At 37.9% G+C, this 12,845-nt stretch overlaps 1 protein-coding gene across 6 annotated transcripts in view; it reads right to left on the reverse strand.

Moving 5' to 3' along the window:
* Positions 1–1,589: 1,589 nt before the first annotated feature.
* Positions 1,590–12,845, reverse strand: part of PDE4D (phosphodiesterase 4D) — a 436,186-nt gene continuing 424,930 nt past the window's right edge. For all 6 annotated transcript variants that reach the window (XM_076362675.1, XM_076362676.1, XM_076362678.1 and 3 more), the window contains 5 exons: positions 12,555–12,654; positions 8,069–8,223; positions 7,453–7,575; positions 6,778–6,960; positions 1,590–6,186 (listed from right to left, as the gene is read on the reverse strand). In XM_076362675.1, coding sequence (XP_076218790.1) covers positions 5,776–6,186; positions 6,778–6,960; positions 7,453–7,575; positions 8,069–8,223; positions 12,555–12,654 — 972 coding nt within the window. In that variant the 3' untranslated portion in view covers positions 1,590–5,775. The remainder of the gene's footprint in view (positions 6,187–6,777; positions 6,961–7,452; positions 7,576–8,068; positions 8,224–12,554; positions 12,655–12,845) is intronic.

Below are 12,845 nucleotides of genomic sequence, written 5' to 3' on the forward strand. Positions count from 1 at the left end.
CACAGGATTGCCTTTGACGAGATGAGATTATTTTAGTTGGAGGGTATTTCTCCCTGCCCAGGTTTTGCTCCCGATTTCTCACTCTGATTTCTGTTTGGACTTCTTAACCCCCTTTATTACTTTTGCAGATTTCTCAAGCAGTTTGACAGGAGGAAGCTGGAGATTTTCTTTACCCTGCAGGCTAAACTAAATTGAACTAACTAAAGGCTTTTACAACATCTTTGAACTTTTGCGTTTTTGTTTTTTTTTTTTTTTTTTCTGGAAAAACTAAGCAAACTCATTCACAGCTGGTAGAGAAATTGGGTTGGTCATTGCAGTAAACACTATGTGTGCTAGCAGCTGTGACTTTTGTTTTCAGTGCAGCAGAGAGATCAAGCAAACGAAGCTGCAGCTATTCAGACTATTTGTCTCATTAGGAAACAGAGGAGTAATTCATTGAGAAATACATACAACTCCTATAGCAGCAGCTGGCTGCAGTGAAACAGGGAATCCATTTTGGTTTTGCTCTGAAACTTGCCTATTCTGACACATTATTGCCATGCACAGAGACAAAGTGCTGCCAGAAGACGCAGGAAGCAGTGGACTAATCCTGCCAGCTTCAGGCTCACCACATGCACAGCTGTGATACCTGAGCTCCATACTAAAAAGGTTTTAGCAGTCCCAACAAGAATTTGGGATTTCTGCTTTCCTTCATAATAGCCATGATACATACAAACCATTTTCCCATTAGGGCTGCTGGGAACCTGCGAGGACGAGCCTGCCAAGAGCGACAGGCACCACGTGGTTTATCTGCCCTGCCATGCTCAGTGCATCCTTCATCTTCCCAGCACAGCATTTACCAGCCTCTTCTGCCACCAAGGTGTGATTAAAAAGGAGTCCTAAGGATTGGAACTCCTTGCAAACTAACCCCAAACCCAAAGAAGAATCTAAGAGGCTTAAGGAAAAAATGGACATAAAATTTTTTTGTATTCAATCAGAACTGTTTTCAGCTAAGCAAACAAACAACTCCCCAAACAACAAAACCCTCGCTCTGATCAAGGGGAGGTGCATAAAAGCCACTTCCAGAGCTAGGCCTGCATTAAGACCACCTTTCTTCTTCAAGACAACAGCTGTCATTTATGAATTTTATTCTATAAAACAATTTCTTTTTATCATCCATTTAGAGCCGAGATTGTCTGGTCGATATTAACTATGGTACTCTTTTTCTTTTTTCTTTGTGGTATCCCAGAGTATTGCTGCTCTAGGCAATCTGTAGTCTTCTAGTTTCTTTAAAGCTGAAGTTTTATTTTCTCAGGGTAGGCAGTTTTGCCACTGAAGCCAATGGTAAAATTTCCTGAAAACCGAGACTGAACGCCTTTCTATATAATTGTATGGCACCTTTGTGGATTAGACTTCTCTATGAAATACCACATTTGATTGACTTTTCTGATTTTCCCCCACATTTATTTTGTATTATCTATGGAAAACAGTATGATGACAAAAATATGGTAATCAAATTATTCTGGAAATACGCTTTCTCTTAAGATGTCACAACTACGGGATGTATGTAAAAAAAATTTAACTTGCAAAAAAAAATCAAATACAGTAACTAGGCAGAATCAACCCATGCTTTTATTTCCATTGCATATAAAATTTCATATGAAGGTATTGATGTACAGTACTATCCCATAGGCTGTAAGAGAGGCTAAGAAACCAGTGAAAGAATAGTCATGTGCAATGTTCACACAAGTTGCCACTCTCAAGACATACCCAAAGGAAAAATCAAATTAAAACAGTAACAAAAAATTGTTCAGGATTTCGGTTGTTATAGTGTCCCTTTTATACCATTTAAAACAAAAGCAATCGATTTACTTTGGGCCAGGGCTGCTAAAATCTACAGTTTGTGTCAAAAAGGAGGCTCTGTTTTTCCTTGAAAAAGAATCTCTCCTTTCACAAAGACGTTGCATGCTACAAGGGCTGGGCATCACTGGAATGGAGGAGAGGTATTTACCTCGCTCTGGCAAATTCATTGATATCAGCTCTGAGTATTCTGGAGCAATGTGACAAGTCAAACAGCAAGAGATGCTCAGTCCAACCTGCAAACCTAATACTAGTGTTATTAAAAGATCTAAAGGTTTACCACGCCCCTGTAGATCTAGTGCATTATGCTATACACACGTGTACAAAGCCTTAGATACATCTGTATAAAATAAAACTTTGGCTGCTTATAACACTAATATTGGTGTTGGAAAGCATTTTCAAGATTAAAATTGTCTTTTGTCCTACTTCATGGATTCTGCTTATACAGTGATAATTTGTGCTACTAAATAAAGAAGGGATATTACAGATGATTGTAAAAGTGTATGAGTGATACCCTTTTAATTCCAATTATTCCATTTCCCAATATGCATTAAAATCAAATGCTTATTAGAGATGCTTTCCAAAGCTCTTTCAGTGCAATTCAGTACTGAAATACAGCAGCATTTTTTTAGAAGCAAAAAATGGCTGCAATAATCCCCAATGATAGCCTGTAAAAAGATAATCAAGAGGCAATACAATTATATTGCCAGAAGTCTGGAAAAGCTTGAACTTCCAGTAAGGTCATGAATGAAAGCTCATTGTAGTATCATGCATATTAGCTCGTACGAGTAACCCCATCAGTTAGCAACTAAAAATATGGTAGAAATGCCCAGCCCTAGCCCCACAGCTACCTTACTTTCAAATGCAGCAAAACAGAAGAAAATATTGTTTAAAGTTAAGGCACAGCCCTGGGACCAAAGACCTGCAGCTTTTTTTTATTGATATATCTTTATGTATTTTATACTTTTCTTGAATCTTCCATAAACAAGCTCTAAGGTGACATAGAATATATTACAGGAGAAAAAATGTACAAGGAATATGTATACACAATAATCATTCTCTCACCAAGAGTTTCCAAATATACCAACACCACCCTCACAAGGATGATGTTATAATAAGAACTGATAATTTACAATTAACATTACAGTATGTACATCACAATAAATACATGGTTGTAAACAGAGACAAACAAGACTGTATTACAGGTAAGGTCATTTGGTGAGAAAAATGCATGGCACAAATAAAATAAATAATGCATTTGAAAAGAACTGTCAAAGCTTTCTGTAAAATCCATTTCATTCAAGTTTTTTAAACTTCTGAATGCTATTTGTTCTATCTATATTCTCTCATTATCGTTTTTTAATAATGACACAAAACAGTTTAAGAATTCAAATACAGCATTATTGAGTACAGTAACTTGCAAGCTAAAGTGTACTGTTATAAGCAAGGTGAATTTTCTCCCCCCCCCCCCAATACTCACTCACTGCATTTTCTTATGGCAAAAATACTCAGAACACATAAAGCCACTTGCAAATTGTATTGTTTTAAAGCAGTGTCAAATGCTAAAACACACTTTGGCAAAAGAGGAAAAAAAAAAGATTGTACAGTGCATTATATCCCCGGCTCTAAGAAATGATAAAATTTTCTATTATTTGATTGTCCACATATATGGATGTATATCTCACAATATGGTATTATTCTTTTCATTTACTTTCAGTTAGTGCAGATACAAAACCTTTTCAGGTCCCTATTGATTATTTCGGAATTTATATTGCTCTTCCATTATTAAAGTTCCAGGCACTCTTGGGGACTGAAAGGATTTTTAGATGGATCAGGTTCAGGAAGAAATGATGAACAAAAAAAAGAGTCAAAAACTGAAAAAAACCCATGAGTTCTCATCATTGTCTTTCCTCCTTCAGCATCTTCTGCGCTAAGGCCCTGTGAGGGCTAAAGGTAAACAAAACTATGACCTGGATATAGAATAATGCAAAATGCATTTAATGCATTTAAAAGCTGAATTATTAGCCAATCATGTTTAAACAGCTTTTTATTCTAGATCTCAGACACTTAAACTCCCCCCGTATTCATATCTCAAATTTACTACAGAATGAATCCAAAGGGGAAATAATGGCTGTTGCTATCTTCTTTTGTTAAGAAATCATCTTGGTATTGTCATTTTACCAGAATTTTATGGAGTGGGAGTCTGCTAGCTTCCCTAGGCAACTATTTCCCATCTTCCACGCTCAAAACTACTAGTAAAGCGGAGGAAAAAAAAAATTCCTTCATCTTTCATGTGACCAAACAACAGGACTGGAAAATGACAAATACAAACTCCTACCTCCCTTTAACTTTCCAAGTTAGAGAAACTTTCAGTACCAATCAAACTGAAAAGCAGGATTCCCTCAGCACAAGCTGGATAAAGCATGAAAAGATCCGAGATTGAAATAATGTGGAGTAAACTACAACTCTCATGATGCATTGCTCATTTACTTAAAAACATAAAAAGAAAAGACTGACCTGGCTCTTCTTGCAACAAAGACATGAAAAAATAATGCTAATCATTATATTTATGCTGTACACATCTCAGATTAGCAAATGGTTTAACTAGATAGCTGACACAGATAAAAAGTTATTAAGAGAGTTAAAATTGGAAATACTACACTAATGCTTTTTTTGCCAGAACAAATACTCCATACATTGTATTGGCCTGTTCTGATTTAGCAGTCTATAGCTCCCACCCAAAAAAGGTCTGGAAACCATGTTTCAGAGGGAAAAATTTTAGTAGTATAGCAGAAGAGCTGCTTTTGTATTAAGATGACAATTCATTACCTTTCTTACAGGCTCTAGTCCTGCAAATCCTAATCTTAGTGGTCCCAGTCGGTTTCACTGGGACCACTTCTTGTAGTAAGACAGAATTGGCAGGATCAGGCCACTATGAGGGCAAAAGCACAACGTAAGTTCCTCTAATACGTTTGGGAAAACTGTGATGAAAAACAAACAAACAAAAAAGCCATCATACTAAAAGAGTTTTATGTAACATAAAGGATATTCATGGAACTCACTAATATATAAAATAATAGACTTTTACAGCTCAATATTACTATGAGATTCTAAGGTGGAAAAAAAAAAAAAAAAAAAAGGAAAGGAAAAAAAACCTAGAAGTATTATCCAGTGTAGCACAGATTTGTACTGAAAACTTGCAAGTTACTCTTTGGAAAAAAAATAACCAGTGGCAGATGAAGTCTGAAGGTGTTTGTCTTTAAATATAATACCTCGGTACATTTAATAATAAAAGTAAGCTCTACAAAAGATCTCTCTTTTACATATTATACAAAATGCAGAGGTTAGCGCAACCCACTGGGTCACACTTTTTTCAGTCACGTATCAGGAAGACTTGAAATTAGAAAATTATGCAATTTCCACAGCTCATCTTCCTATTGGTAACAGAATCATGTTGTGTCCCATCATTTATGTGCATTTGTTTTCCAGTAGGAACCTCAGTTTATTTTCTGTCTGTTTCCTCTCATGATGAACATTATCCAATGCTCTGGTTGTGAAATACAATGAATTCAAAAACTATCAAAGCATACCAGCATTCAGTTGGCAGGTGGTACTCCTCTGAAAACATTTGCTTTATTTAATCAAATCTGCCAAATGGAGAGCTTATTAAAATGTAGTTTATGGATGTTCTTCCCCCTGCTTTCTGATGCCATGGAGGTGAAAATTCTTGTTACAATATTCCTGAGTGCCAAACTGAGTCATCAAGGTCAGTTTTGATCAACAAACGTCCTGGCAGATGACAGTGAGTTGTGACCATGGTTGTAGCATACGACATACACTTTGGAAACCATTACCTAATAAACAAAACAAAACAAAAAAAGAGAAAGAGGAAAAGAAAGGGAGAGGGCAAGAGAGAAAGAGACTGCGTCTTCATTGTTACGTGTCAGGAGAATGGTCTTCTACCACAGAAGGTTCTGTCTGGTTCTCCTCCTCTTCTACTTCTTCCCCTACTTGTTCATCAAGAGGAATTTCAGTGGATTCTGAATCCTGGGTGCAAAGAGTCTTGCAGTCACTGCAGCTGGTGTCTTCTTCTACTTGACTTCCACTGTCCTTTTCGGTGTCTGACTCACCGTCTTCCTCCAGTGTTAGTTCAAACTGGAATTTTTCAGTTTGGCCCTGCCTACCCTCTTCCTGGTCATCAGGTGCAGGAGAGGGACTTTGAGGGATTGTGCTCTGGTACCATTCTCGATTGTCCTCCAGTGTATCTAAGATATCCTGGGCATCTGGGTGAACAAGATCTGCCCATGTCTCCCACAGAGGATGAACAATGTAGTCTATAAAACCCACCTGTTTCAAATAATACAAAATTAGGATGAGCTCCTACTGACAAAGAAATAAACAACTATGCCTGTCACGCAAAGTATGAGAAATACAACGCTAGTAAGAGACACTAGATGCACTACCCTTAAAGGTGGCTGAAAGGAAACCATGCTGTTTTAGGTAGTAAACAGGGTCTTTTACATTTCAAAAGTCTGATTCAGGATATTGGATAAGGACTTGGAAAAGATTTGTTTTCAAATGAACTGTTTATTCCAAACAACTCCACTGTATCTAGTGAGCCAAACAGCTGCTTTATATTTAATTCTGCTTTTGAAGGAAACCCTAATGAGCAACTGTACAATACTCTCTTTTGACATGTATGCTTCATTGCAGATCACGACAACGGTGGAATCCCTTCAGAAAACACACTGCCATGCACTATGTTTTCACAGTAAAAATCTCAGCTCCCCTCACTTACTACTCAGGAGCTGAATTAATTAACTAGGAGGGAAAAAAGGAAATAGTGCATTCAGAAATTAATCAAAACATGGCTATGGACCATCCTTTTCTGTTAAAATGTCATACTGTGTTATTTAACTGCCTACTCAAATCAATTACCTGTGATTTTTCTACAGATGCATTGTGCTTATCACACATGGGACTTATCTCCATTCCCCTCTCTCTTTCCCGATCTCCCTGACGGAAAAATTCCTCCATTATTCTGTCTGTCCATTGGCGGTAGAGATGGAGCGGCTTGGTTGGATTGCTTAGATCTGCACAGTGCACCATATTCTGAAGAACCTAAAATAGATTGAACACCTGCAGTGTTATTACACTGGAGAAAACCAGCTCCTTTTCCATTTACACTTTTGGTGGCTGCGAAACAGGATCTTGAAAATACATGTAGCGCAAGATTTATTCTAAACAGCAAAAACTTATGTGCTTGGGTGTTTTGCACACTTGCAGTAATCGCCATGAATCACCTCGCTTCTGCCTGTATAAGGGACAGAAAATCTTTGAGAGAAAGACCAATCAGGTGCTGATAATCTGAAGGGAAGGCCAAAGCCTCATTTAGTCCAGAAGTACTCTAGCACCTCGTTACTCTCTGAGAGAGTCACTCAGTATGTAACGGAGTATGTCACAGGTAGGAAACATAAGAGGGAGTAAAGGGAAGGTAGTGAGTCACGGTGTGAGAATGGACAGCTGATCTAACCCATGCTGGAGAATGGGCAGGCCAATGTTATTAAGGATGTAAGTTAACACAAGTGACCATTTGCAGATGAATTTTCTTACCTGAATCCTGTCTGAATAGTTATCAAGAAGCAGTACACCAGAACTGGTCACTTTTTTGGTTTCAACCATGGTTTTTAAATCAGCCAATAGATTCATATGCTTAGACATGTCTGTTGCAAGTACCTTGAAAGAAACAAATAAATTAATATTACATAAATTATTCTACTGATTTTTAAACAAATCTTTGAACACATAAACAAACAGTTCTGGGGGGAACCTGTAATTCCTGTGTCTGAATACACTATAAAAGTCTGAATCCTGTATGTCATTAGTGTCCAAACTAGTAAGTTTCACGTTGGTTATTTTAAGAATATGACAAAATGATTCTTCAGAATTGTTCAGAATGATCAGCCTAAATTCATCATGAATTCAGTAGCAAATTTCTAACTGTGATGGTGAAATGGCTTGAAGCAGGATTGTATACCTTCTAAAAAGGTATAGATGGTTACTGAAACTGAAAAGAACGCACTGTTCATGTTTGGATAAGACACGATAAAACTTCAAACTTTTACTTCATTGATTATGGATCTAATTACATGTAATTTATCATAAAATGCTTCTGTGCTTTATTCAGTTTGCTAGCATTATGGAAAAGGGACTCTCAAGCAGAACTCACAATGTCAATGACCATTTTTCTCAATGATTGCCTCTGTTTTTTGGTCAAATTCTGGAAAATGTCACAATTTTCTTCCTGCAGTAGCTTGAAGCCCACAGCTAAGTGATGATTCTCCAGTACTGATGAGTCATTGTACATCAAGGCGAGTTCAGAATCTGAAATAACAATCGCAGGGCAGAACGTTACTAAAGCCTGTGTTTCTACCAAATCCTTTTAAGATTTTCTAAATTCATTACATCCATAACAACATTTACAGATGAACTTTTAGAAACATAGTTTCTGTAGTTCACACAATATCAAAAGTTACAGAATTAATGACTGAACATCTTAACAAATCAAGGCAAAGTATGCTGAGGAAAATAAAGAAAATGCTTTGCAGTGAAGCATGTACATGTGCCTAGAGCGGCAAGTTAGAAAAAATACGAGGAAGGTATTTTTCAGAATACATTTTCATATCTGCATGAGGTCACATGGAGAATACTATACGCATAAACACACCTAAACTAAAACACACTGTGATGTTTTCTCTTCTCATGCCTCCCTCCCATCACAACTACTACAATTCCATTGTTTAAGTCAAGTTGCAGCTATCCAGCACTCAGACTGGGAATACACAGGCAGAGAGCACACACCTTGGTTTTCAAGCCATGTCCTTCTGCAGTTAGCTAAGGCAATCAGATGACTAGCCAGCTAGGCCTATGGGTCCTTAGTCCATGACAAATGGATATTTTGAGAGGAGGTTGGTAGGACCGCAACGGTTATGCTTCTGGTCTTTTTCTTGGAAGGTCATGTGGCTTGAAAATGCAAGCAGTGGCCTTGCCTACTGCCTTGTGCTTGAGCATGGTCAACGCCTGATGCCGTAATGCTGCCTTCTCCAACAGAAGTATTCTTAACTTGGTCACTCCGTATGGCTATGAGAATAACATACACCTTCCTAGCAATGCCTGTGCTAAGGCACACACAGAAGGTCTGCATTTGTCTGCTTAGACCTGCTGAACAGCCCACTCTGACAAATAAAAGCAGTTACGACAATTTTCTGCACAGCTTTAGATTCTACCCAGGGATACCACACAGTCAGCTCGCACATGTTTTAAGACACAGCTTGGAAATTAGTCTGTCATAAAAACCAAATACTTCCTACGCAATCACACCTGTCATGTGTGATATTAACTTCTATTTATTACAGCTGTTCTACCCTAAATCTAACCATACATCAGTCTATTCTACTCTTCGTCCTCTTTATCTTCTTTTACAGCAGCTTTGTTTTAAAAGCTCTCTGGCTCAATGAGGTGCCTATAAAAGCTCTGCTCTTCAGATTTCATTAGTCTCTCCATTCTCCTGCTGTCTTCCTCTCCTGTCTTGAATACATCAATCTTTTCAATCAGGAAACCCTTCCTCTACCTTTCCTTATCCTGATGGCAGCAAAACCTTAATAGCAAAAGGAAAAAGGAAGTGAGTTTGTCAAATGATGTCTCTTTCATCTTTCACAGAACATTTACAAAGCTTACCTATTTGTTATTTTTCCTACAAAGACGACAGGCAATAGTTTATTTTCCTTTCAAACAGCCTTCTGATGAGCCCCAACTGCAAAACACTCAACATTGCCAAAACACTTTGGAAGGGCTGGAGCTACAGACAGAGCTAAAATGTGCTCAACCTTGTAACAGAGGTGGAAATGGAAGAAGTTCCCCTTTGGTAATCTTTGTAACACATTATAAGCTTCAAGAGTATTTGTCCGGAAAGACAGAGTTAAGAGTGATCAAATAAGCATCTTCTCTGATGCTAATACAATCCATATTTGTTTGTTCTTCAACAGCATTCAAGGGGGATCAGACTTTTAGACAACTGTGTAAATAGACTTTAAATCCTTAAATAGGGAAATAATATTCAGAAATATCACATGTAAGTAATTATAAAGAATAAGCTGAAATATGGCAAATATGTACATACTTTAAGTAACTGTAAGTCTATTATGCATTTAAAAAATGTATTCTTATACTTAGTGAAACGTTAATACATTGTAAGGTTCACTGGAAAACAAAACTAGGTGGAAGCAAATGATCTTCTAGAGGTTAGGAAAATCTAGGATTTGAGAGACCTAAATTAGATGGTCTTTATCTCTGTCTCTGTCCCTACAGTTTCTTCTTTGTATACGGAACAACTCAAAAGGGATAAAATCCCTTTGTCTCTTTCAGCTTGGCAACAGCAGTTCCAGTTAGCGATGTTACTTGATTGACATGGAAGCCTTCTCTATCAAAAGCTGAATTGAGAAAAATAGGACATTTCCTCTAAGCCACTAAATAAGCAGCATCAGAATCATTCCTAACTTAGCTGAATTTCAACCATCTGCCTAAGAGTGAAAGCTTTATGTATCACTACTGGTCCCTTCAACTAGCCAGTCATCCTGCTTAAACCTGAACAACTCAGTGGTTTCCCTGTAGCACCTCAGAGCCACCAATATATCCTGATATTCAATTTCTGATTAAACAAATAAAAAATTTACTTATATATGCCCACTCTTAAGAATTTAGGTATTACACACTGTTTTGTGCACAAAGCTTGATTCACCCTCTTCCTATACTACGCTGCCGAACTGGTTACCTATAAAGCACCAGAAATCTAGAGTCAATCCCAATCCTCCTCCTTGCAGATCAGTCATCAAATTGAATTTCACTACAGGGCAGCCCTCAGGCCATTAGGGCAAATAAAATCAGATGCAGGCTAAACTAGAGGCCTTATTTGAACATACAGCAGCAATGAGTCAGAAGAGGAGCTCCCTTCTTCAAACTATACTGCTGATTTGCAGTCATACTATTTTAGCACCAGTGCAACAGATTCACCCAAGTGCAGGAATGACAGTATCTATAAATGTGCAACCAGATGGGTCAAATACACAACCCTAGGTATGTTTCCATGTCTGTACCTTTTTCTTCTTCTGTGCTTGGATTATTAGTATTTGTCCTGGTTTTGGCAGGGATAGAGTTGATTTTCTTCCTAGGAGCTGGTACAGTGCTGTGTTTTGGATTTGGGACGAGAACAATGTTGATAACACACTGATATTTCAGTTGTTGCTAAGTAGTGCTTACACTAGTCAAGGACTTTTCAGCTTCCCATGCTCTACCGACGGAGAAGGCTGGAGGTGCACAAGAAGCTGGGAGGGGGCACAGCCAGGACAGCTGACCCCAACTGGCCACAGGGACATTCCCTACCATGTGATGTCATGCTCAGTACATCAGCTGGAGAAAAGCTGGCCGGGGGGGACCGCTGCTCGGGGACTGGCTGGGCATCGGTTGGTGGGTGGTGAGCAACTGCATTGTGCATCACTTGCTTTGTATATTATCATTATTACATTTATTATTATTATTATTATTATTATTTTATTTCAATTATTAAACTGTTTTTATCTCAACCCACGAGTTTTTCTCACTTCTACTCTTCCAATTCTCTCCCCCAACCCACCGGGGCCGGGGGGAGTGAGTGAGCGGCTGTGTGGTGCTCAGTTGCTGACTGAGGTTAAACCATGACAGTATTATTTCAACTTTTGTATTTCTGGTTGAGTTATCATAAAAGGAGAAATTGTCGGATGGCAAAAGAAGTAACATTGTATGACAGAACTTGCACTGACCTACAATGTGCTACCCACTTATAATAGTAACGTACGCCACTGAAATCAAAGCAGGTTACACTGGGGCAACAAGCCATTCAGTAAATGTGTCATGATCAGGTTCCATGAAGCCAATACATGTTTTTCTTCTAGTAGAAGATTAAAGAGGGGGGAGAGGTTCATGCAATGCTGCAGAGAACAGCATGGAGAAATGCAGAGCAAGTACACTGGGTTTCAAATTTGGAAATGACATTAGGGTCTCATTTCATTAGGGCTTTTTCCTCCATGCATGGAGTGCCAGCAAGAGACTCACAAAAAAAGAGGTTTGCCATAGCCTTCAGGGACAGGCTGAGAAAATACAGTCCAAGAGGCATGAGTACGCAGAGATCAGAAACTAAGTACAGCAGCCAGGGAGAGACAGAGATGGGCCAGTCAGTCTGTTTGCTAAAAAGAAACTTGTTTTCTAAATTTCTTAAAAATGTATGGCTATTCTTGGTCATATCATATGCTTCAAATATAAACCCATAAACTGTTGTCTTCCTTTTTTTTTTATTTTTATTTAATCTTCCTTCATTTTTCTCCTACAAATTTATTTATTTAATGTAAACCAACTCATTTCCAGGAGAGACCACATCCAATACATTGAAACAGTGCCAGGATTATAGTTCATGTCTTAGTAATTCTTGCTAGAGGGTACTATGTATATTATTTCTAACGTTACAAGAAATGCAAAACAATATCCATTTTAAAATATTAACACCTATCTATTTACTGAGAAAAGGTACAGATAGAAGCAAACAAGGAATGAACTGTGTATTTTTCAGGTGCTATGTGCAGATCTTGCAGCAAATTTTTGAGAAAACCACTGAATATCAAACTTACTTGTGTTGATAAGAAACTGGTTTGAAACCCCAGGATGATCTACATCATGTATTGCACTGGCAAAAATTGCTGCAAGAATCTCCAAATCAGTGAACACTGCCTAGAAAATCATGAAACAGAAATGACAATCACTAATCAATGAAAAAGTGTTTTCAATAAGAAGGACTCTACTTTGAATCTAGATCTGAACAAGGGAAACACATTTGAAATGTATCAGGGATCTCAAGAGATTTTACACATAGGCTATCACAACCTTTTGTAAAATCGTCAATTATGTAGAATTTCATAAAT

The sequence above is a fragment of the Aptenodytes patagonicus genome, chromosome Z, assembly GCF_965638725.1.
Source record: "Aptenodytes patagonicus chromosome Z, bAptPat1.pri.cur, whole genome shotgun sequence".
In the NCBI taxonomy this organism is placed as follows: domain Eukaryota; kingdom Metazoa; phylum Chordata; class Aves; order Sphenisciformes; family Spheniscidae; genus Aptenodytes; species Aptenodytes patagonicus.